At 37.1% G+C, this 22,412-nt stretch overlaps 1 protein-coding gene across 7 annotated transcripts in view; it reads left to right on the top strand.

The window, feature by feature from the left end:
- ARHGAP21 (Rho GTPase activating protein 21) overlaps positions 1–22,412 on the top strand; it is a 127,861-nt gene that overhangs the window by 68,051 nt on the left and 37,398 nt on the right. For 5 of the 7 annotated variants that reach the window (XM_019933425.3, XM_019933423.3, XM_033852448.2 and 2 more), the window contains exons 5-7: positions 12,086–12,178; positions 13,691–13,769; positions 16,301–16,355. In XM_019933425.3, coding sequence (XP_019788984.1) covers positions 12,086–12,178; positions 13,691–13,769; positions 16,301–16,355 — 227 coding nt within the window. Of the gene's footprint in view, positions 1–12,085; positions 12,179–13,690; positions 13,770–15,160; positions 15,261–16,300; positions 16,356–22,412 lie in introns of those variants that run through there. The other 2 variants (XM_019933427.3, XM_033852449.2) reach the window with 2 other exon arrangements.

Genomic DNA, 22,412 nt, shown 5'->3' with positions numbered 1-22,412 from the left:
TACCTGTTCCTGGGAGGTGATGATAGTAATACAGATCTGATAACAGAAAACAGAAAAATAAGAAGGGGGATTCTGTCTTTTATCAAGAGTTGGGCATTAGAATGTTCGAAGTAAAATTTTCCTACATACCCAAACTAGTCATTATGTTTATTAAAAAATGTTTTTATGTGTTACTTTAAGAACAAAGATCACTAAGGGTGGACACTGTCTTTCATTGTTGAATTTTCAGTGCCTGCTAAGTTCATGGTACATAGTAGGAGCACAAATGTTTGTTGAGTAAATGTATTGAGTAAAGGGGGGTACCGCCCTAGTACCACCTTCACTTGGTGCTATTCCCAAATGACTGTTCCCGAAGCTGCAAAAGTCAGCATGTTAGTATCTGACCTCAGCTGTTGAGGAATTATTGTCTCTCTACTTCCTTCCTATTTTTCTTTCACCTTGCTCCCATCAGTCCCCCTTGAACACAAAGTCTCGGTGACACTTTTTAAATTTAGAAATCTTATTTCACACAGTTGCTAAGTGTGTAAGCTGGAACACTAATAACAAAAACACGGTAATCCTGGACCTTAGTAGGAATTTGTAAAATAAACTGGGACACTGGTAAAGTTAGATGAGAGGCTTAAAAAAAAATCTAACTTCACTCTAAAGGTCCCAGGAAATCATACTTACAGAAATCTAAAATGAAGGGAATTTGATTGCATTAAAGTAGGTATTGTCAGAAATCCAATTTTTGGAGTAGATTTTCAGGCTTTGTGAGACATTGCATGAAGGTAGTTTGGCAGTCAAGAGGGTAAAGGCGATTAAAAAATCTCTTCAATGGTTCTAAAACCTTTAGGAAATAGGCGATCTAGGATTTTAGAGAACTAATTGGGATACTGAACAATAGGGCTATAAAGGTGAAAGTCCAGGAAAGTACCTGGTTGGAGTATTAATGTTCTAGACTGCCCTAGAAATCACTTCTCTATAGAAACTGTTGCTCCAGAGATGACCTGTAATTATGTGATTTTGAGCTGTCTTTTCTTAGCTGCTCCGTAACTTAAGACCTTGATCACAGACACCACTTAGCTGAATAGGCTCATTTTCTTCCTGGTTGCTCTCCAGTTAGTCTATACTCAAAATACATGATTCATAGATCCAGTTAATAAAAAGTGAATTTAATTGTGATGGTCCCTGCTTTCAAAATTTAACAGATAATTTTTCATCTCTGGTGTAGAGCTGCAATAGAAGTATTTGCGTATGAATGCTAGATGCGTTCAGTCTAGAAATATATTTCCTGTTGTTTATTCATTCTCTTAGCAGACATTTGTTGAGTCACTTCCAAGAGTCAGTCACTAAACTAATTGTTGGGAAGGGAGCAATATAGCCTGTAATCTCATTTCCTTTAGATAGTGATTCAGATGTCACCTGCTAGAGAGGACTTCCCTGACCATTTCCTAAAAATGGTATCACATCCCTGCCTCTCCGTCTCCCTTCCCTTCGCACTCCGCTTTTTATTGTCTGTCACACTTTTCACCATCTCTCATGCTGCTTTTTTCTCATTGAACATTTTTCTGCCTCAGGTGGATTGTCGAGCAGGAACCTTATTTTTATTTTTTTGTAATTTTAAAAATGATTTGTATGTATATATTTATGGCCATGCGGCGTGCGGGATCTTAGTCCCCGACCAGGGATTGAACCCATGCCCCCTGCAGTGGGAGCACGGAGCCCTAACCCCTGGACCACCAGGAAATTCCCAACTTTATTTTATTACTTTTTTTTCTTTAAACCCAGAACAATTCCTGGCCTATATGCATTTGATGAATCTTTATATAGGACGGTGGAAGATGAAGGTGTAAAATAATTACATAAGTGCAGAAACAGAGGTCTGCACAACTGTGGCAGGATCACAGCATGGCAAGTCATCTGACCACCAGGGAAGGGTTTCTCAAATGGGGTGTACTTTGTGCTGAATAGGATTTTATCAGGACAAAGGAAAAAACAGCCTTCGAGAACAGATTTCGGAGGTATTTAGAAGTTGTTTTTTGCCCAGATTTGGTAGTAGGACGTGGGGTAGATTGTATGTCACCAGTTAAAGATGTCTTGTGGAGGATTATGCTTGGCTTTCCTGGCATGAATGAGTGGATGGATGGAAGTATCATTGACTGAGGGATACGGAAGTGAAACACACCCACCTCATTCCCCCGGGGAAATGATTTCAGTCTGGGATAAGTTATGTTTCTGATGCTGGTAGAATGTTCAGTACCTAGTTGAAAATTTGGGTATGGAGCTCATAGGGAGAGGTAGGGTTGAAAATAAACTTGGAAGTCATCATTATATATGCTATAACTAAGCCCTAGGCATCAATAAAATCATACACGGAGAGCATGAAGACACACAGCATAAAGATAGAACTCTAGGAAAGACAACATCTAAGAGCTGGTCAGAGAAAGGAGAATCAGAAAGGAAATCTGAAAATAAGTTTGGAAGGTATAAGGACAGCCAGGAGGAGTTGATGGCTTGCTAATTAAGAGGCGATCATTTTTAGGGGAGGGTGGATAACTTGCATTTGCCCTAGAGAATTCATTAGGGTGGAGACTAAAACGATACTGTTGGGGGAGATCCCTGGTGGTCCAGTGGTTAAGACCCTGTGCTCCCAATGCAGGGGTCCTGGATTCGATCCCTCCTCTGGGAACTAGATCCCGCATGCTACAACTAAGACCCGGCGCGGCCAAATAAATAAATATTGAAAAAAGAAAAAATAAGATACTGTTGGACCTGCCCTGACAAGTAGCAAATTGGTAAAGTTACCAAGAATAGTTTCAGTGTGGTGGGCAGAGTGGATCCGGTGCGTCAGTGGGCTGTGACATAAATTAGAACAGGGAACAGTGGGGAGGGGGGGATGCATGCTGTCCCCCAGAGGATACTTGTCAATGTCTGAGAAACCCTGAATTAGAAGTAAAGAAATGAGAGTAGGTGAGTATAGATTATTCTTCAAGAAGTATGAAAATGAAAGGATGGGGAATGAGAGGTGAAAGCTATGTGGCAGTGTAGGGAGAAGTTTTGTTGTTCTCTTAAGTTTGGGAAGCTTTTGTGTGTTGTGAGATCTGGAGAGAAGAAGAGAGATTGGTTTTACACTTGAGAAGAGACCATTTGGGGAACAAGGTCCTGAAGAAGGCTGGTAACTAAATCCTCAACTGAGAAAGAGCAAAGGAAAGTAAGGATAGACAAAGATTTAAAAAAGAAAAAGATGAGGATTCAGCAGTTGAAAGACAGTAAAGTAAGAAAGAAGGTTATCTAAATAGTGTGAACAAATCCAGATGGCAGAACAAGTCCAAGAAGGGTGTTAGAAGTTTGAAACTGCAGCCTTGAGGGAACAGAGATTAAAATACAAGCAACAGACTTTAGTGAGTAATGTCAAGCACTTAGCTGAACTTGGAAACTCTAAATCAGTGGGTCACGCAGTTTTACTCATTTGACATTGCAGGCCAAGAACAAGAGCGGAGGGAGGGTCTGGTTGGAATTGTCCATAGCTGGACATTGGCAAGTGGAATGCTTTGAAAGGTCAAGGGGGAAAGGAAGTGGAGGTTACTGGTGAATTTGCTTGTAATATTGATCTGTGGGTAAACTTATAAGAAAGTGTTTTCTGAGGGAGACTGATAGTCTTGAAGACCAGAGAGGACTAAAGGGTTTGGAGAAAGATGAGGGGCAGGTTTAATCAGTTATGGGGTCGGGCAGTGGTAAGGTCAGACATGGAAAGATAGTTGCCCGTGGTTAGCACACTGCAACACATTTTTCCGGCTTTGCAGAGAACTTAAAATCTAGAACAACTGGAATAACGGCTCTGAATCTACACGTGATACATACTTTGTGAAATTCCTGAAACTTTCAGAGAGAGAAAAAGACGATGCTGCATGAACTTCAAATACTCCAGAAGACAGATCCCAGGACTGTTTTGTTCGTTGTAGAGTGATAGGCTCCTGGCACGTTATCCAAGCTCACTAAATATTTGTTGAATGAATAACATCCTCCAGAGTCTTTCTTGCCTAGGTGGTTCATAATGCCAGAAAATTTTGGTTCACGTCTGACACCTAGTGGTAGTGTACTCAAATTACTATTAAGTGGCAGCATTTTCCTTCTATTTCAGGGAAATCCTATAGATCAGTTGCAGTACAATAATAGCTTTGTTCCTGAAACATGTCTCCAAGTTGGTTTTGGGCAGTCTTGCTGTTGGCATTTACTAGGACTTTAATTTGAATCAATCAGCAGTAATATTTCTAGAGCATCCACTATATGCCAGACACTGTTCTGTGTGCCAGAGATTTTCATGTAGTGATGTTCTCTTGCATAGGTGACCTCACTGAATTTGAATAGATAGGCAGAGCATTCCATTAGGAGTGGGAAAGTTGTTCCAGAACTTAATTTTAGGATTCTATTGTGGTTTTACACGTGAGACCTTTTCTAAATTTATTTCATAGCTTTTGGTGCTACCGTTCCTGTGTCATGAAATACTGCTTTTCATTAATGTTAAGTAGGCTTTTAGGAAGATAGAAGAAAGTAGAAGGAAGGCTTGGGTTTGTTGTCAGTTTATATGATCCAGATTGTGCAAAATACTGCATAATATGGAGAACTGTGAACAGATTTTGTTTTCTTTCCTTTAAGAAGAAGTAAAATTCTGATTTGTTAGTGATGCATACTGAACTATTTGAAGTATTTGTAAATGAATTGACATGATACCTGGGATTTACACTAAAATACTTTAGGAAAAAAATGTGAGTGTAAATGAAACAAGATGACAGATTTTTAATAATTATTTACATTATGTTCGGGGGGGGGGTTATTCTACTTTTTTTCTCTATTTTTGTATATGCCAGGCATTTACCACACTAAAAAGTAAACCAAAAAAATTAGACAGGTGTGGGCTGAAAGAAAGTTTGTCATGATTAAGTTAGAACATGATCTGCTTTTTAATATTTAGCAGATTTTCTTAACTTCACTTTGTTCCATTTGATGTTACTTAAAGATGAGGTTGAGTAGTGAGTGTGTGTTTGCTTATAATGGATGAAATGTGATTGAGACCTGACAGGTGACATTCTGCTGACGTTGTCTAGAGACTATTGGAGTTTGGGGTTTGGAGCTCATAAGAATTGTTGGAGCTACAGATTGGAGGCTTGGGAGTATAGTTTCAAAGTACTAGCCATCACTCTGGAAATGAGAGCATCGTAAGTGGAAATTTGGGACCACCTACGTTTAAAAAGCTGGAATGCATTTTTTTTTTCCTTAGTGCTTCTGCCCTTACCGAAGGGGAAAGGGACCCAATAATCTGCCATGGCAGTCTTCTTAAATTGGATTGTACTTAATTTTCATATAGGATGTATCAGTATTTTTCATATAATACATACGGGTTTTTGATGTGAGACAATGCCTCTCTTAGGCTCTTAAGATAGTTTTGTATGCCGTTAGCAAACCAAACCCCTAAAATAAAAATTAGAAGCCTGTTTTCTTTTCTTTTCTTTCTTTTTTTAGAAGCCTGTTTTCAACAATGAAAAAAAAAACAGCTATGAAATATTTCAGGCAAACAGAAAATAAAGGGAAGAAATGTGACTTCCAAATGCTGGCCACCTGTCCTTGTCATCTTAGCATTTTAACACCCCCCTCCTCCATTTCTCTCTCACTAAGACATGAATGATTATAAATATGGTTAAGGCCCTTCCATACCACTCCTTTTCTATTCTCTTCCCCCAGAGGTAACTACTAGCCTGAATTTGCTATTTATCACTCCCTCTGTTTGTTTTTTGCCTTAATAGATCCATAATTCCTAACTTTTGCTCAATAAATGCTTCTCCATGCCCTGTTTTTTCTGTGTCAATCTGTGACCCAGCAAAGAGAAACAAAGATCATTTTTTATTATTCAGATTTAACTTTGATATCTGTCTGTCTCAATCTACATTGTGGTTTCAATTATTTTGGGTCTGAAAAATAGATATTAATTTCAATAAGCTATTTAATTGATTTTCTTTAAATAATGAATGCCTGGAGCTTTAATACTCCATTATGGGGCTTCCCTGGTGGCGCAGAGGTTGAGAGTCTGCCTGCCGATGCAGGGGACACGGGTTCGTGCCCCAGTCCGGGAAGATCCCACATGCCCAGGAGCGGCTAGGCCCATGAGCCATGGCCGCTGAGCCTGCGCGTCCGGAGCCTGTGCTCCGCAACAGGAGAGGCCACAACAGTGAGAGTCCCGCGTACTGCAAAAAAAAAAAAACAACTCCATTATGTGACCTCTATAGCTTTCCGCCTTTGTGGAGAGCACACGTCTTCCGAGGCTTATCTAACTTTAACTTTCATATGAAGCACAGTTTAATTTCAACAGCCTTTTCTAGTGTAGAGATAGATAGAGGGTTTCTTTGTTTTTGTCTTCTTTCTTTTTTTTACAACAAAGAAATCAGTAAAAAGAATACTTAAAAAAACTGTCATTATAAAAACAGAGATTTGGGTTCCATTAAAAAAGTTGTTCGGTAGCATCTATGAGAACTGTGAGAGAGAAGGAAAAATTTTTAAAAATCTCAATCTGAGTGATAGCCATTATTTTCTGCTGCTTTGCTTTTGGTGAAAACGTAAGATGGTATTTCTTTGTTTAAAGTATAATTTTTTTTTTAACTCTGATAAATACATTTCTCTTGTCCCTAGAACTAACTATAGGATTCCCTGATCTATACCTATTATTTCTCTGTGTATCTTCATTCTCTGTGTCTCGTTTCTAACTGGTATAGTTCTAAGAATATTACTTCTGAAAATAATCTATTTGCTTTAGGCTGCTTGCTTTGTATACTTCATATTTCAAATTTTGAAACAATTTAAATGTTGCAAGTGATTTGGATTTTAGCATTCTCCCAAGAAGAGGGTCATTAGAGCACTCTGGCTTTTAGACGCCAGTCTCTTTGAAGACAGATGAGTTGTTTGTGTCAGTTACTGGAAATTTGTTAGTATAGTCTCTTACTTCTTCCTTCTGTTCTTTGGTGTTCTTCGGTTTGTACTCTTCAACTCCCCCCAATATGCCAGTTGAGTCTGTATTGTTACTCTTTGGACCAGTATTTAATCAAGCACAAGCAGTGTGGCCTCATTCATCCCTGATCTCTATGTAAACTTTCTAAAGCTTTATCATCAGATTAGCATAGTAACAACATTGATTAAATACCTACTTGTATTAGGCATCATATAAGTATTTCAGTGGATTCTCTCTTCTAATCCTCACAATAGCCCTGCCAGGTAAAAATAAATTGTCATCATCCTCATTTTTCAGCTGAGTTAACTGGGGTACAAATAAATCATTTGTCTAACATCACTTGGGGGTAGGGTTGCCAGATAACTACAGGGTGCCCAATTAAATTTGAATTTCTCATAGACAGTCATTTTTGCAAAATCCAGTAACCCTACTTGGAAAGTAAGTGGTAGAGCTGGGATTTTAAACCAGGTAATCTGGTCGTAGGGCTCAAGCTGTTAACCACTGCCTTATACTAGGAATGGAGAATAAAAAGCATATCCACCTGGATGTTCATCCAGTGTTTGGATGGCAGCTACTACCTATATATTATTATTTCTTTTAGTTGAGTTATTTTTCCTCAGCTGATTATGTTTACTATAATGTAAAAGTATGTACATTCTCTCTGATTTCAAAGTGTAACATTCAACTTCAGGCAAATTCATGTATGCTTTTTATAGCTTCTTATTTAAGTCTTTACTAATTGTATGCTAAATAGCATAAAGTGGGACCTTTTCAGTACCTGCTAATTTTAGCCATTCTCATTCATGTAAGGTCATTGTCTTCTTCCTTTTCTCAAATACAGAACGATTTAATTACATGTGTGTGCTAGAAAGACACATTTCCCTTTTCTTTTGATAAGGTCAAGCGAATAATACTTGAATAAGGTCTTTAGCAGTTCTTTGAAACACATCCTATGTGTTCTCAAAAAGTTGAGAAATTATAAAATACGCATGTAGAATTGAAAGAGGCTTTTTACTAAGAATTGCCAGGGAAGCCACCTGGCTCTGCCAAATGGTCCTACAGGGAAGCAGGGAATACTTGTTCCTGATTAATTACAATTCGGGATCGGGCTCTTTGTTCTGCATATCTAGAAACCGACTGTAAAAAACTAAAGACGTAAGAGATTGAATAACACACACTTTAAATTTGATGCTTGTGATTTCCAGTTCCAGTGGAATTACAGAGAGCATATATTAAAGAGATGACACTCTTAAAATTACTGAACCACGTGTTTAACACAAGACTTAGAGTCAAGGAATATAGAAATTGAAGAGAGGGATATTTCTTAGTTAAACCTGCCTGTAATTAAAGGACGCCTATGGGACATTTTTCTGTTGTCCAGAAGGAATTGGTTAAAATCCACAGTAGTAATAGCAAGTCAGAATTTTGGAGACAGTCCAGAAAGGAAAGTGAACAAGAAGAATCAAAGTACAGCTCTCAGCAGATGTGGTAGTGCTTGCTATAAGACTGGCCCTTCTTTTAGTCTATTCCATCTTCATGTATTTTCAGGCACAGTGTATTGAAGGATTTGTCAATTTGTGGCAAAGTCTCTCTGATTTTATAATGGTAGTCATTGCAAAGTTAGTATTTCCTTTATAGAAATCAAAACCAAATTATTTTGGACTACAATTTATTCTGTGTGAGTGAAAGTGCCTATCAGAGCTTTCAGAAGTCACTACGTTGCTACCCCGCCAGCTTTTTATTATTTTGTAGAATTCATTAATGCTCATTTACATTTTGTATTTTTAAATACAAGTACGGTATAATCACGTTTGGGACATAGTGGACTAGAAGACATTAATTAAAAAAAAAAAAAAAAGCGTCCTCGGGGCTTCCCTGGTGGCGCAGTGGTTGAGAGTCCGCCTGCCGATGCAGGGCACGCGGGTTCGTGCCCCGGTCCGGGAAGATCCCACATGCCGCGGAGCGGCTGGGCCCGTGAGCCATGGCCGCTGAGCCTGCGCGTCCGGAGCCTGTGCTCCGCAGCGGGAGAGGCCACAGCAGTGAGAGGCCCGCGTACCGAATTAAAAAAAAAAATTCGTCCTCTCTTTAATTATATAAATCTTTCCATGAAAGCAGTGACTTGGCACAGCAAAACTTATTAAACCTTCAGATCTCTAGCCTAGAAAACATAGATGGTTTTCCTTAAATACCAACTGTTGTAAATGTTGAGTTGGCTGCATAAGGACCTAGCCTGATTACCAGCTGGATTGGCATTAAGTATTTGCATTTTAAGTGACTTACATTGAAAGAAACCTTCTTTTCCCTTTCAAACTAGTTGTAAGTGGACTGTCTCCTTGTATTTGGTAAAGCTTGACAACTGAATAAGTAGTTGGGTTACATTTGAAGCAGGAGGGAACACACCATGTTTAGATTTGGATCTGGATTCAAATCCCTACTCTCCCTCTTCGTAAGTTACTTCGTCTGTTTCCTCCTCAGTATAGTGACAGTATTAAAATCATAACGACTTTCTTGACAGCTTGATGTAAGAATTGAATAATAAGTGTGTTCATTTATTGCATAATGCTTTATCGAATGCCTGTTCTGTGCCACACATTGTTCTGGGTGCTGTGAGCATCCGTGAACGTGGCAAAAACCCCTGCTCTTCATTTTAGTGGAAGAGACAACCAACCAGCATGAAAGCAAATAAACATGTAACTTTAAGTAGCGGATGACAAGTTCTGCGAAGAAAAATAAAGCCTGGCACATACAGAAAGTTTTCCCAAATTTTGTATTATGATTTTCAAAGTACAGCAAATACCTTATCCATCTGGATTCAACAATTAACTTAATGTTGAGTATATATTTGCTTTATCTGTCCATCCATACATGTGTCTGGGTGTTTGGATATCTTGGCTTATTTTTTTCTCTCAAGCCATTTGAAAATTAAGTTGCAGATATCATTATCATAATACTGGAAATGTAATAATATAATAATAAAATATGATAATATAAGATTACAATCAGTCCCTAAGTATTTCGGCAAACATCTCTTAAGAATGAGGACATTCTTCCTTACAGTAGGGATTTAACTAGCATTAGTTCTCTGTTTCCTCCAAAACCTCATGGAGAAAGCAGTCAGGGCTGTTTGTCATAGCCAATCAGAAGTGACCAAAGGATTTATAATATTTTCACGTCTTCTGAACTTAGAGAGCTGTATAGAGTTTCCTTGGGAAGAGAGCTGATATATATTTTTGAAAATTGGATGATAGATACTTTGCAGGTATATTTTTACAACCTTGCAAATTTTTCATGCTTGAAAACGTAAGAATATGAGACTAGTCTTCATCTAAGCACCATGGAGAGTGGAAATACACATCTACCAAGGAATTGCTCCAATTACAAGCTATGCTGAGCGCTTTTGCATGTTATCTTATTGAGTCTTCATAGAAACCCTTCAAGAATGCAAAAACATGTCTCTGTACTGTAAAAGAACAAGCAATCATTTCTTTTAAGTAAAAACGTTTATTTACCTGCACCTGGCCTATCCAGTGGCACAGCAAGGATTTGGATCCCTGTCTCCTAGTGTCTAAAACATGAGCAGTTTTCCTCTGTGCCCTGTTGCATTTTAAGCAGAGTTAGCCATTCACTACTTTTAGAGGATGTCTTTCAGAGTAAACAGCTAAATATGTAAGGGGAGTTGCTGATAGACGTTCCTTTATTGGTTTCTACTTCTTTTGAGCCACCTTTGTGATATACCTGGATAAAAATTTGGTTTTATATGACAATAATTATGGATTCTTTATATTTGACAGTCATATTCTGCCCAGCGCCACAGTCTAACAAGTATGATGAAAGAACTCCATACATATATACGCCTTATTTTCTCAGTTATATTCTTCTTTAAGGGTCAGGGCTGCGTCTTCTGGTTCATTGATTTTCCATCTTGAGTATGCATCACGGCCACATGAGGGTTTCTGATTCAGTAGATCTGGGGTGGGGGGGTCCGTGAATTTGCATTTCCAGCACATTCCCTGGTTGTGTTAATGCTGCTGGTCTGGTGATCACACTCCGAGAACCACTGTCTACCTGTTTGTCCCCTCTCAGTACTTACCTTGGTGCTTGTCGCTTAGTTTAAATGTCCTCTCACCTGTGACTCTTCCTTTGACTTCTATGTATTGAAACTGTCAGTTGTTCTCCAATGTTAGTGTGTAGAAGGATCATCTGGGAAACTTCTTGACAAAGCAGATTTCTGATCGGACCCCGAAACACTGATTTTTTTCAAACCCCTGAGCTGTTAATGCAGACGATCCATGGATAGCAGTTTGTGAAGTGCTGGCTTTCAGATTTGATCACGAGCTCCTCATTGCCATGACTGTATGTTGTATCTGTCTCTGGTTTTTTTTTTTGCGGTACGCGGGCCTCTCACTGTTGTGGCCTCTCCCGCTGCGGAGCTCAGGCTCCGGAGGCGCAGGCTCAGCGGCCATGGCTCATGGGCCCAGCCGCTCCGCGGCATGTGGGATCTTCCCAGACCGGGGCACGAACCCGTGTCCCCTGCATCGGCAGACGGACTCTCAACCACTGCGCCACCAGGGAAGCCCCTGTAGTACCATTCTTTGTTCATATGTCTTTCTCCCTCCAGAGTCCCTGAAGGGAAAGAACTGTCTTATTTAGGATTGTGACTTAGTGCTTAACACGATGCAGTGTTAAAAAGCAGTGGAGTTGAATACCGCCTGTGTAATCTAGCTGTGTGACCTTAAGAGAATTTACTTAGTCTCTCTGAGCCTCGGTGTCCTCTTTTATTTGATGGTGGTAGAAATACTTACTTGTTATGGAAATTAGCTCTCAGGTATGTGTAATATTTAGTGTGATGATTTACATACAGAATGCTCCCAGTAAATGGAAATCGTTGCTATTGTGGTGGTTGTGTTATGGAAGAAGAAAAATAAATGTTGGAGTTCTTGGAACCCTCTTAATGATGACTTTAGCATCCAGATTTAAGATATGTGTCTAACATTTCATTTAAAAAATCTTTGCTTCACTGTCTCAATTAAATATCATTTTTTATTTTGCTATTTTAAGAAAATATCGTGAGGTAAAATTATGCCTTGGCTCTTTTCTTCTGCACAGGAAAACAAAGAAACCGCTTGGAGCCCATGGATACCATCTTCGTCAAACAGGTTAAGGAGGGAGGACCTGCTTTTGAAGCTGGATTGTGCACAGGTGCTTGATAGTCTTACTTAAACCTACCTTTTCATTTCTTTTCTACTTCATTTTTACCACATTTCATTTTCCATGTTTTTCCTTCTGTCTCCTACTGTATGTTTCTTCCTTTTTCTTCCTATCAGTTATTACTGTTTTTGAGACCTAGTTAGTTATATGTTTTTTGATACCCAAATGGATGGGTGGGCAGAAATACCGTAATTGATATATTGTGGACACTTTTAGTTACCACTCAGATAATGGACCCTCAGAGGCCCTCTTAACCTGTTTTGTGTACATTTAATTTTGACAAAGGTTAATAAAATAGCAAATGAAGGAGATATTCATTGAAGTAAATGAAATCATCTTGGAGCTCCAAGTTCTGGAAGAGCCTGACCTGCTAGAGGTGAATGAATTCATCCACCACAAAGAGTAGTTTAAGTCTCCAGTGCAATGCAAGCCCAGCTTCATCTGCAGCTGTCAGTGGATGTGGTCTGGTAGCTGTTCTGAAATATTTTGTGACTTTAATTAAAAAAACTAAGTAGGATTTAGTTTAGATTAATGCACACACTAAAATAGTTACCCTTTTCTCTTGTTTCTAAACATGAAATAATTTAAAAAGGGAATTAGTGAAAAACTATCTTTTACTGCCTTTTGAATAAAATGTTATCTTTGCAGCTACACATGTAAATAGTGGCTGTCGCTGGTAAGATTTATTAGAATGCATTGTTAACTTGTTAATTATCTTTTTTGTCATAGTTAAAGTAAGCCTAATTTCAATATCATTAGTATATATAAAATGTACATCAGTGAACACATAACATTCTATTAGCTAGAATGTATCATCTCTCATATTCTAAGCTTTCCAGGGTTGGGAAGATGAAGTTGAGGGACTGTGCAAAGCCCACAAAAAATACGTTTTTTCCTGTTTTCCTCTGTCCTTTCTCTCATTATTTTCCTTTCTGCTCTACTGATTTTTCTGAGTAACCAAACATCCTTTTCCCCATTAAAATGAAGAACAAGTTAATAGATATAAAGTCAAAACCATGTCCATACCCATGTTTAAGTTCTGCAGTGTAGCACTAATCAATAAACTAAATAGACTGAGAGAATACAACAAAGAAAATCAGTTGGACTAAAATTAGAGACCACTGAGATAACAAAAATAATTGTCTAAGGCTGTTAAACAGTGTTTCTCTATTAGAAAGGACAGGGTAAATGGAGGAATAAATAGTAGTTTTACAACTCAGAAGACAAATGATAGGGGCATAAATAGTATAATTGTGGTCACTTGGTGATTATACTTCTTGAGGTTTCTAAATTCATCGATGGCTGGACTCTTATTTAAAATATAGTTATATTTCATAAGTAGCTAGATATATTAAAATTTAGGTTCATTTTTGTAAAAAGACACTTTAAAAAACGAGCAAGGATATATTAAAAATAAGTATATTACTCAAGCAGTATTTCAAAAGTACTCACAAGTGACTTTTTAAAGGAATTCCTCATGTGTTATTTAATTTCTCTTTGAAGGTGATCGAATTATAAAAGTCAATGGAGAAAGTGTTATTGGAAAGACCTATTCCCAAGTAATCGCTTTAATCCAGAACAGGTAAGAGTCTTGAAATAGGATTAATTTTGGCCAAAGATGGGTTTTATAAATCACTGAAACTAGTAGGTTTAATGCAATATTGTATTCCTATAAGAAATTGATGTGCTGTGGAAATCTGAAACTTTCCCTTAAAGTGGAAAATGCATTAGAAAGTTGCCAAGAACAAACTATCTGAGGATGGCGTATTTGGTGGCTTTGTTTTGGCAAGTTTATCAGATTTGTAATTAAAATCCTTTAGAGCCTGAGAGGCATACGTTTTAGATTTACCATTAAGTTTCCTACTTTTATTTGAAGTGATAATCAAATTTCTAATTTGTTTATAATAAATATATATATAAATGCATATATAATTTATTTTAAAACCACTAAGGATAACTTATCTTAAATACCTTTTACTGAATGATATTCTTGGCTCAGATTCATTTGTTTTAACAAAGACAGCAAGAAATCGTCCTTTAATCCGTTTGCCTACATTCTACAGAATAGGATTTTGAGTTCTAAAGGTAAATAAATATTTATAGAGCGACTGATTGCAAAAATAATTTAGTCCTACTCTTTCTCTCTATCACACACCTAGAATTTTTTTTTTTAATTACAAATAAGGAAATCGAAAGCCAAAGAGGTTGCTGTATTAAATTTCTGTCAAGCATAAGCCATGACTCTGGGATCTGATTTCCAGCTCATCACCACAAGGGGTTCTTCCCAGATTCAAATACAGTAACTTTTGGATGATCTGTTGCTGTATATTAGCCATACTCACCTGTCTGTAATTAAATTGAGGTTCATTATTTTCTGAAGAATTCTATCAAGCTCCTCTAACCACGTCTAAAGCTGTTCATGCTATAATCTAACTTATGTACACGAATGCCCTAATATGTTGTCACTTTTACAGTTAGTGATGTGATCATGATTTATTGATCTCAGAGTATTCTCCTTACTGTTGGATTCTAGGTGTTCCTGACAGTGAGCCCTATTTGATCTTAAATATTGAGGAGACCTGGGCACTGGTGAAGAATTGAAAGCCTCCCTGGAGGCAGTGGGGAGATCCACCCAAATTTTCTTTTACTGCAAATAATTTAGATCATGATAAATATACCAGTATGTTTTGTCAGCCTGTAATTTAAGGGTTTTTTAGTGTATTTGTTAACATGTCTTCTTTAAAAGTACTATTTTTCCAAACAACCATAACTTAATCTTTGTTTTCCTCAAAATCCACATTAATTTTTTGTTTGTTTGTTTTTTTTTGTTACTGGTGCAGTTCATCTTTCAGAATAATAATAACACTTTGGAATGACAGTCTTAATTTTTCAACCAATAAAGCAATTTGAAAAATAAATACTGTTTTTTCATGATCTTATTTTTCTTTTAAAAAATTGTGTTCCTTTTGTCTGCAGTTGGTAGCAAATGGATTAATGCAGCACAAAGCCATTGAGATTCTGCAGTGTATTAATGTAAAAATGTATCCTTGCAGAAGAATTTATCTAAGCATCAGTATGTATTTTCTACCAACTCTAAATGTTGAAATACAAGTACCTACATATTTTCTTCGTAGAATTTATTTGAACCTGTGGTTCTAATTGTTTTACTCTTCTCTCAGCATTTATGAACCTAAAAATAAGGGTTCGAATAGAGACACCAGTAAATGATTAGATTTGGGGTTTTTTGTTTTTGTTGTTGTTTGTTTCTTAATCTCTTGATTGTATTGGGGGAAAATCTATCTGATATTGTTAGGGTAGATACTGAAGCACTTGCTGGGGATAGCAGTGTTCTTGCCGTATCTAAGTGTTAATTCCAGATCACAGGACTCGGTATAATTTATCCCTTTGAACTGTTTTAAACCTAGAGAAACTTCTCTGTTATTTTTAACAGAACACTTACAGTACCAAAATAAAATGAGACTTTGAGCTATTCCTGTAAAGGCTCTAAAATTAAATCACGGAGAAGAAAGTAAATTGTTGAGATGCTATATGGTTTTTAAAAAATGAGTCATTTTGATGGTTGTGATGGTGAACTCTGATTTCCTTCCCATTTGAGGCCAAGAGGGAATATTTCAAAATTAGGATGTTTAATATTGCCTAAAATGTTAAATTTGAGGGTTCTCTGATTATTTTTATGTTAATGTATTTTTAACTTGATAAACAGAGAATTGGTGGTAAAAATTTGTAATTTGTTCTGTGACCTGAAAGAAAATAATACACAATTATATATTGATGAGTTTTGTTCCAGGAGTATTCAATATAAGTAATATACTTCATGTTTTTAAATTAGAAACATGTTATAAAGAACACATGACTGATTATGAATAGCTCAAACATACGGCAGGGTGCCCTCTTTTGTACATAATTAGCCTATATATATAAATGACTTCTTTTCATTTTAATGATTCGGATTTGAAATGTAAAGATTTTTAAAACCCCCATATTAAACTCATAAGCAATTTAAAAAATACTTGTGAGTTAACTCTTTTTCCTTTATGTCTTTCTTGTATACTTCTGCCTCCCCTAAAATGGTATGTGTCTATTCAATTTCAGCGATACCACATTGGAACTTAGTGTTATGCCAAAAGATGAAGACATTCTCCAAGTGGTGAGTTTTATTTATTCAAATATGTGGATTGTTTTACAGTCATGAATGTTAATAAAAATTCTTTAAAGATGGAGGTGGATTAAACATTTTTTAAAAGACTCTAGGGAAAAAAAACTCAAACGCTCTGTTTTTCTCTACATTTTACCAAAAAACCAAAACAAAGGGAGAGAGAGACTATTGTCCGTTTTTTACAATTAAGCAACATGAGAATATTTTATTGATTCCGCAGTAAACTCATTGTTGTCATTTGGAATGAGATTCCTAAAGAGTTTGTTTGCCCAAATGTTGCATTCTAGATACTCCTTCAACCAAAAGCCAAGCCTCAGGGTGCAAGTACATATCCCCAGGAATTAGATTTTTTTTTTTTTTAAACTATGAGGTCAGAAATTTTATGAAAGCCATTTATTAATTTTCCAATAAGCGTTACTGTCTGTAAATTAACTTACCGAGCAGTTTTCTTAACAGTATCCATTCATTCCATTAGAAGTAATGTTCACAATGAATAGAGTCTGCACCTTAAGGGAAAAATAGGTTAGCATCTTAGAGAGGGAGTGAAACTATATAGTTGAAAATCTTTAGCATTTATCTTAAAATATCTTTCTCCTCTTGAGAAAGAAAACAAATTAACTGGAGTACTTAACTCCTTTATTAAGCTTAGATATTGCTGAGGGTAAAAAGATGATAAAATAAATTTCATTCAGGAAAATAATACTTTTCCTCAGTTGATTTTGTAGTTCAGCAGAATAAAACAGTTAGAGCTAGGAAATAGCAGTGGCTGCTGAAGATTGTTGTTGTTGTTGTTGTTTTAATTCCTTTTAGTGAATAGCTGTTGTTGCTGTTGTTTTATTACTCAGAACTGATGGAATCCTTGTGGTAGGAATGGAAATCGGAATGTTTTTTACTTGTAAGGCGTTCATTTGAACTTAGCTCAACAAAAGTCCTAAATAATCTTCTGTAAACATTTTTTTTTTTTACAAAAAAATCACTAAAGCCAATCCTGGTGATTCAGTTTATTCACTTACACATAAAATATAATTAACCAAAATCCATGGAGATCAGCCTTGTGTTTTCAAGGCATACTGATTTTATTTCAAAATGGCATGTTTACCGACAACAGGTTATTACCCTTCTTAAATGCGCAGTTCTGTTGGGGTTGAGTGTCTCAGCAAGGAAGTTGCAACCATCTGTGGTGGTTTTCTCAGTCAAGCAGCACTAGTTGTAGAGTCCTCCCCTGATCATTCAGCACAGTGAGAGAACAACAGACAACCATGGAAGGCAGTGAAGTCACTAGACTGAAAATAAATAGGGGGGTCCTCCTGTAGGGCTCCACTTATGCAAAGGACCAGGAGGTGATGCCCACACGGTAGGACGAACTTTACCTTGAACCCTTGCATTCTCCTGACTCAGAGACAGAGGGCACTTCCAAAACAGAACTGACATCTCATCTTCAGTAGTCTCTTTGCTTGCCAAGGTGAAGGCACCGGTTGGACACTGTTGAGAACAGTGAAACGTTCTATAAACATTGAGAACAGTGAAACGTTGTATAAATTCCCAGGAATGAGGCACAGAATTGCCATCCTAGCCTGCTGTGTGGGTGATGCAGGGGAGCAAGAGTGCAAGGAATCATGTTCTAAGGATGTGATCAATGGGAAATTAGGTTAATTAATTTCCTTGTGTTTTATTTAAGATAAAGGGAAAATACAAAGTGTTGCAACACAGGGAGAAGTTGGTTCACTGGGGTGACCTGAGCACACAGATCTTCAAGGTTCCTCAGGGTCCTGATATATTGTAACAGAAAATTCATCTTTAAAACTTGTTGAGTTATTTTAATCATAAGAAATTAAAAGCCCATATCCTTGATGATAAAAGAAAACCTCACTTTTAAACCCAGTCTTCATTCACATTTGCGTTAGGAAATTGAAGGAGTATATATAGTTAATGCAGACTCTCCGTTGTTCCCTGAAGGACACTGAAATGCAGTGACTTCTTTTCCACATCAATGCTTTTAGCTGGGATATCTACAAGTGGCATTTTAAAAATCTATTATAAAACCCAAAGAGAATCTGGGATTTAAAAAACCATATGTGGAAATACTTCTCTCTAACAGATTCTAGAATGAAAATGTTCTATAAGGGGCCTTCAGAAGTATTTATGTTGGTCTTAAATCTGTTACTTAAAATATATGCTTTTAAAGATGTATTTGTCCCTGTGAGGTTGAATATTCATTGTAAAGAAAACATAAACATGAACATTTTTACAGCTACTATAAACATCATTTACCCAAGAGAAAGCCTGTCTCAGTTTTTATATATTTGCCTGGGTCACGGCAGGATTGGGTGTCCATGAGCGTTTGCTCCTCAAGTGATGTATAGATCAAGTTGTTCTAGAGGTATTCAGCTCATCTTTGAGAGGTGGCATAGAAAATTTAATTTGGTTCAAAACTTACGTCATGTAAGGACAGGTATATAATAATAAATCTCATAATTCACAGAAGACAGTGACATGAGGTTGAAAAACATGAAGTAAAATTAAGAATTATTTATTATGTTATTAAACTAGTGCTAGTAATAGTACTCCTGTACTTGGCAACCTCATTTTTTAAACTAACATACATTTTCATACATTGTAAAATGTATGTACAGTGACATACATTTTAAACTAACAATAGAATAGTATTGTATTCATTTGAGTCATTTGGTGGTCTTATATTTTAGACCATGATCATAGACAAGTTCATATTTTTAAGGTGATACTACAAAATAAAAAGCACTTCCTGTTGCATTTGTAAAAAGACAAAACGATTTTGTTGCCCTCTCAGACACTGAGAGTGAATGAAATAGCCACCACCTGTCAAGTCACCTAAACAGTGACGCTGACTGAAAAAAATATGTCCTCAACGGACCCATGGTAGCTCTCAGCGCTAGAGCTGGGTGTTCTTTTCTGTGCAGACTTCAAGGTACTTCGTTAAGCCTTTAGATCCATGGACTCAAAATTCAGTTTTAAGTAGATCAGTTCTGATGGCTGTGGAGATCCTCGGGTGTGTCTGATGTTTGACGAGGGTATTTGGAGCCTTCTTTTTTTTTTTTTGCGGTACGCGGGCCTCTCACTGTTGTGGCCTCTCCCGTTGCGGAGCACAGGCTCCGGACGCGCAGGCTCAGCGGCCATGGCTCACGGGGCCCGGCCGCTCCGCGGCATGTGGGATTTTCCCGGACCGGGGCACGAACCCGTGTGCCCTGCATCGGCAGGTGGACTCTCAACCACTGCGCCACCAGGGAAGCCCCTACTTTGTGTTTTAACAGCCAGGTTAAACAGCTTTTCTCGTGTAACAGGGAAGAAAGTGATGGCACTAGGACTTGAACCCAGTTAGGCCTGAGACTGTATGTAGCCTGTACTTGAAACTAAACCACAGTCCCATACTGTCGTTGGGTCCAGATGAAGAGTGTCAGTGGCTGTTACTTTCACACTGCCGGTCAGGGTCAGAGCTGCTAGGCAAACTCATCTCTGAGATCTGTGTCCATTGCCCTAGTTACCACTCCATGAATGTGCGATATAAATTGAAAAATGTAATTTAACCCCAATTTTTCTTTAGATTTATTAGAATTACTTTCAAAATAATTATTTATTATGTTCCACAATCAGTATACTGTTCTATTTAAAATTAGGTATCCATTTGTCATGTGTGGATCAAGGTAATCTTGCTTTAGAGTAGGGAAGCGAGAACAGGAATTCTGGAGGGTTCTTTCATATTTTGCAAGTTTGAAGCAGTTACTTCTATTTTTTTAAAAAAGTATTTTAAATAATTATAAGAATAGTACTTGCTTGTTAGAAAAGTTTCAAATAATTTAGAAAGGTATAAAGTATCCACAACATCCGCTTCTCCCACGTCCCACTGTGGCATGTCTGACGTGTGTTTTAAAATTATCCAAACAGATATGTAGTTACTTTTGCTTTTATCATAAGTAATGGTATAAAATTAACAGGTCAGCCTGTGAACGCAAACTGGTAGGCAGGAATTTTAATCTTACTAGCTTATTTATTCTGCACTTTTTTGTTTGTTTTTCCTGTTTACTAGACAGTAAATATGGTACAGTAATAGTAATACTATCGCAATAGTAATAGGTATGGTAATAGTGATTTTGATGCAAGTCTACTAAAACTGAACTGAAAGATTATTTTTGGACTATTTAGCTACTGTTAGGCACTAATACATATAGTCAAGATCCAGACTGTTAACATTACATTTTATTTAAATGCTCTTTACAATTCTAATTCCAAATGAAGACTTCCGTGAGGCGTCTTTCCTTACTCCCCTCTCCTCCCCCCCCCCCCCCCGTTTAAAGAACATTTTGGATCTGTAGGCATGACGGGGCTGCTACTATTTCGTTTTCATTAGGTGTGGCTTGAATTTTAAAATATTAATTTTTAAACTACTAAGCTACTATAAGATATAAAACTTTAATACAGGGTAAAGGAAATTCAAGAAAAAATGTAGAGTGATATATAAAAGGCCTAATGAAAAAAAAAATTGGCTAAGGATTTTTTTGTCATATCCTACTGAATTCCCAAGTGCTAATCAGTCGGGAAAAATCTGAGTGTTGTCTAATTCCATCAAAACTTCCGGATATATATTGGGTTGGCTAAAAAGTTCGTTCAGTTTTAAGTAAAAATGACACATTTTTCATTTTCACCAAGAACTTTATTCAACAGCGTATTCATTAACCAAATGAACTTTTTGGCCAACTCGATACTCTGAAGTATCCATTTGGACTTAAACGTAAAAATAAAAATTATTATGAGCCAAATATGCAATTCTTATGACATTGGTTTCAAAAATTTCTGGGCCACGCCATTTCAGGCAAACTTATTGATACAGGATGATTTTGATGTCATTATAAAAGAATATAAATTGACATCATTATATAAAAATTACCTTAAGTGATATTTTGTATTGTTTAATTGGTGCCTATTGACAATTCAGAGATTCCCAGGGGGTAATTAAACCATTGAAATGTCTGACCATGGTGTCTCAGTGAAAGACTGAGTACTTTCTGACTCAAGAGAAAGCACGCCACAGTCACAGCTATGAGCAACTTATGGAGTTTAAAATTCTGTTTTCAGAGTGTAAAACCTCATTAATGGGTTCCACGTTCTTCTCAAAGAGTTGAATATTGTAATCCACCCCAGTGTTTGCGCGAGCCCCGTCTAAGGCTTTCCTCTGTAGGCAGTTTGTTTTCTAGAGGAACACTTAAAGGCATCCTGGGAGAAGGGGACTCCTTAAAATTGTCATATCATCTATTCCTAATTTACATGCCTACGCTTATTCTGGAGATAATTTGTGTCTGCACCGCACCTCTCAGCATAGCCGTAGAAGTTTATTCCCATGACTTACCTGGAACACATACCAAGCGACAGTGGCCTTTGGAGCACTGCTGATTTCCCCATGGATGTTAATTGAATGGTATTGGTTCTCAAACTTTATGAGAATGAGAAACTTTTAAATAGATAGATAAACAAACAAGCTCTTTTAGTGTCCTTGAACTGAGAGGATATGTGAGGAAATTCAGTACTACTACTGAATGAATTCATACTTTATCTCAACCATATCTGCTTGCATTAGACAGTAGTACTGTATGTGTAAGGTATTCTGTTTAGTCCGTCCACTGTTAACGCGTGGTCCACGTGTGTATATTTAAGGACCCCTTTGCCATGATTTTACCCAGAAGTGGGGACCCATGAATATAGACTATTTAGGAATCTTAGCAATATCTAAAGTATGTCAAATACCTTTTCAAGTATTTAATAGCTCTGGTCATATACTTTTATTACTAAAAGATAATATTCCTCCCCAAATTTGAATAAAGGAGGTATCTTTAAATTATTAGTTCTAGAACAGCATTTCCCAGCAGAAGTTCTAATTGTGTTAAAACCCCGGGAAAAAAATGGGTTCCGTGGCCAAATAAGTTTGTAATTTCACGTCAAGTTTTACAGCGTACATTAACGTAGTAGAGGTCTTGAGAAGTCATGAAGCCCACCAGCCAAACTTCCCCTACATCATCA

This window comes from Tursiops truncatus, chromosome 2 (genome assembly GCF_011762595.2).
Source record: "Tursiops truncatus isolate mTurTru1 chromosome 2, mTurTru1.mat.Y, whole genome shotgun sequence".
In the NCBI taxonomy this organism is placed as follows: domain Eukaryota; kingdom Metazoa; phylum Chordata; class Mammalia; order Artiodactyla; family Delphinidae; genus Tursiops; species Tursiops truncatus.
The sequence above is the reverse complement of the archived record's forward strand: the minus strand, read 5'-3'. Positions and strand labels throughout refer to the sequence as shown.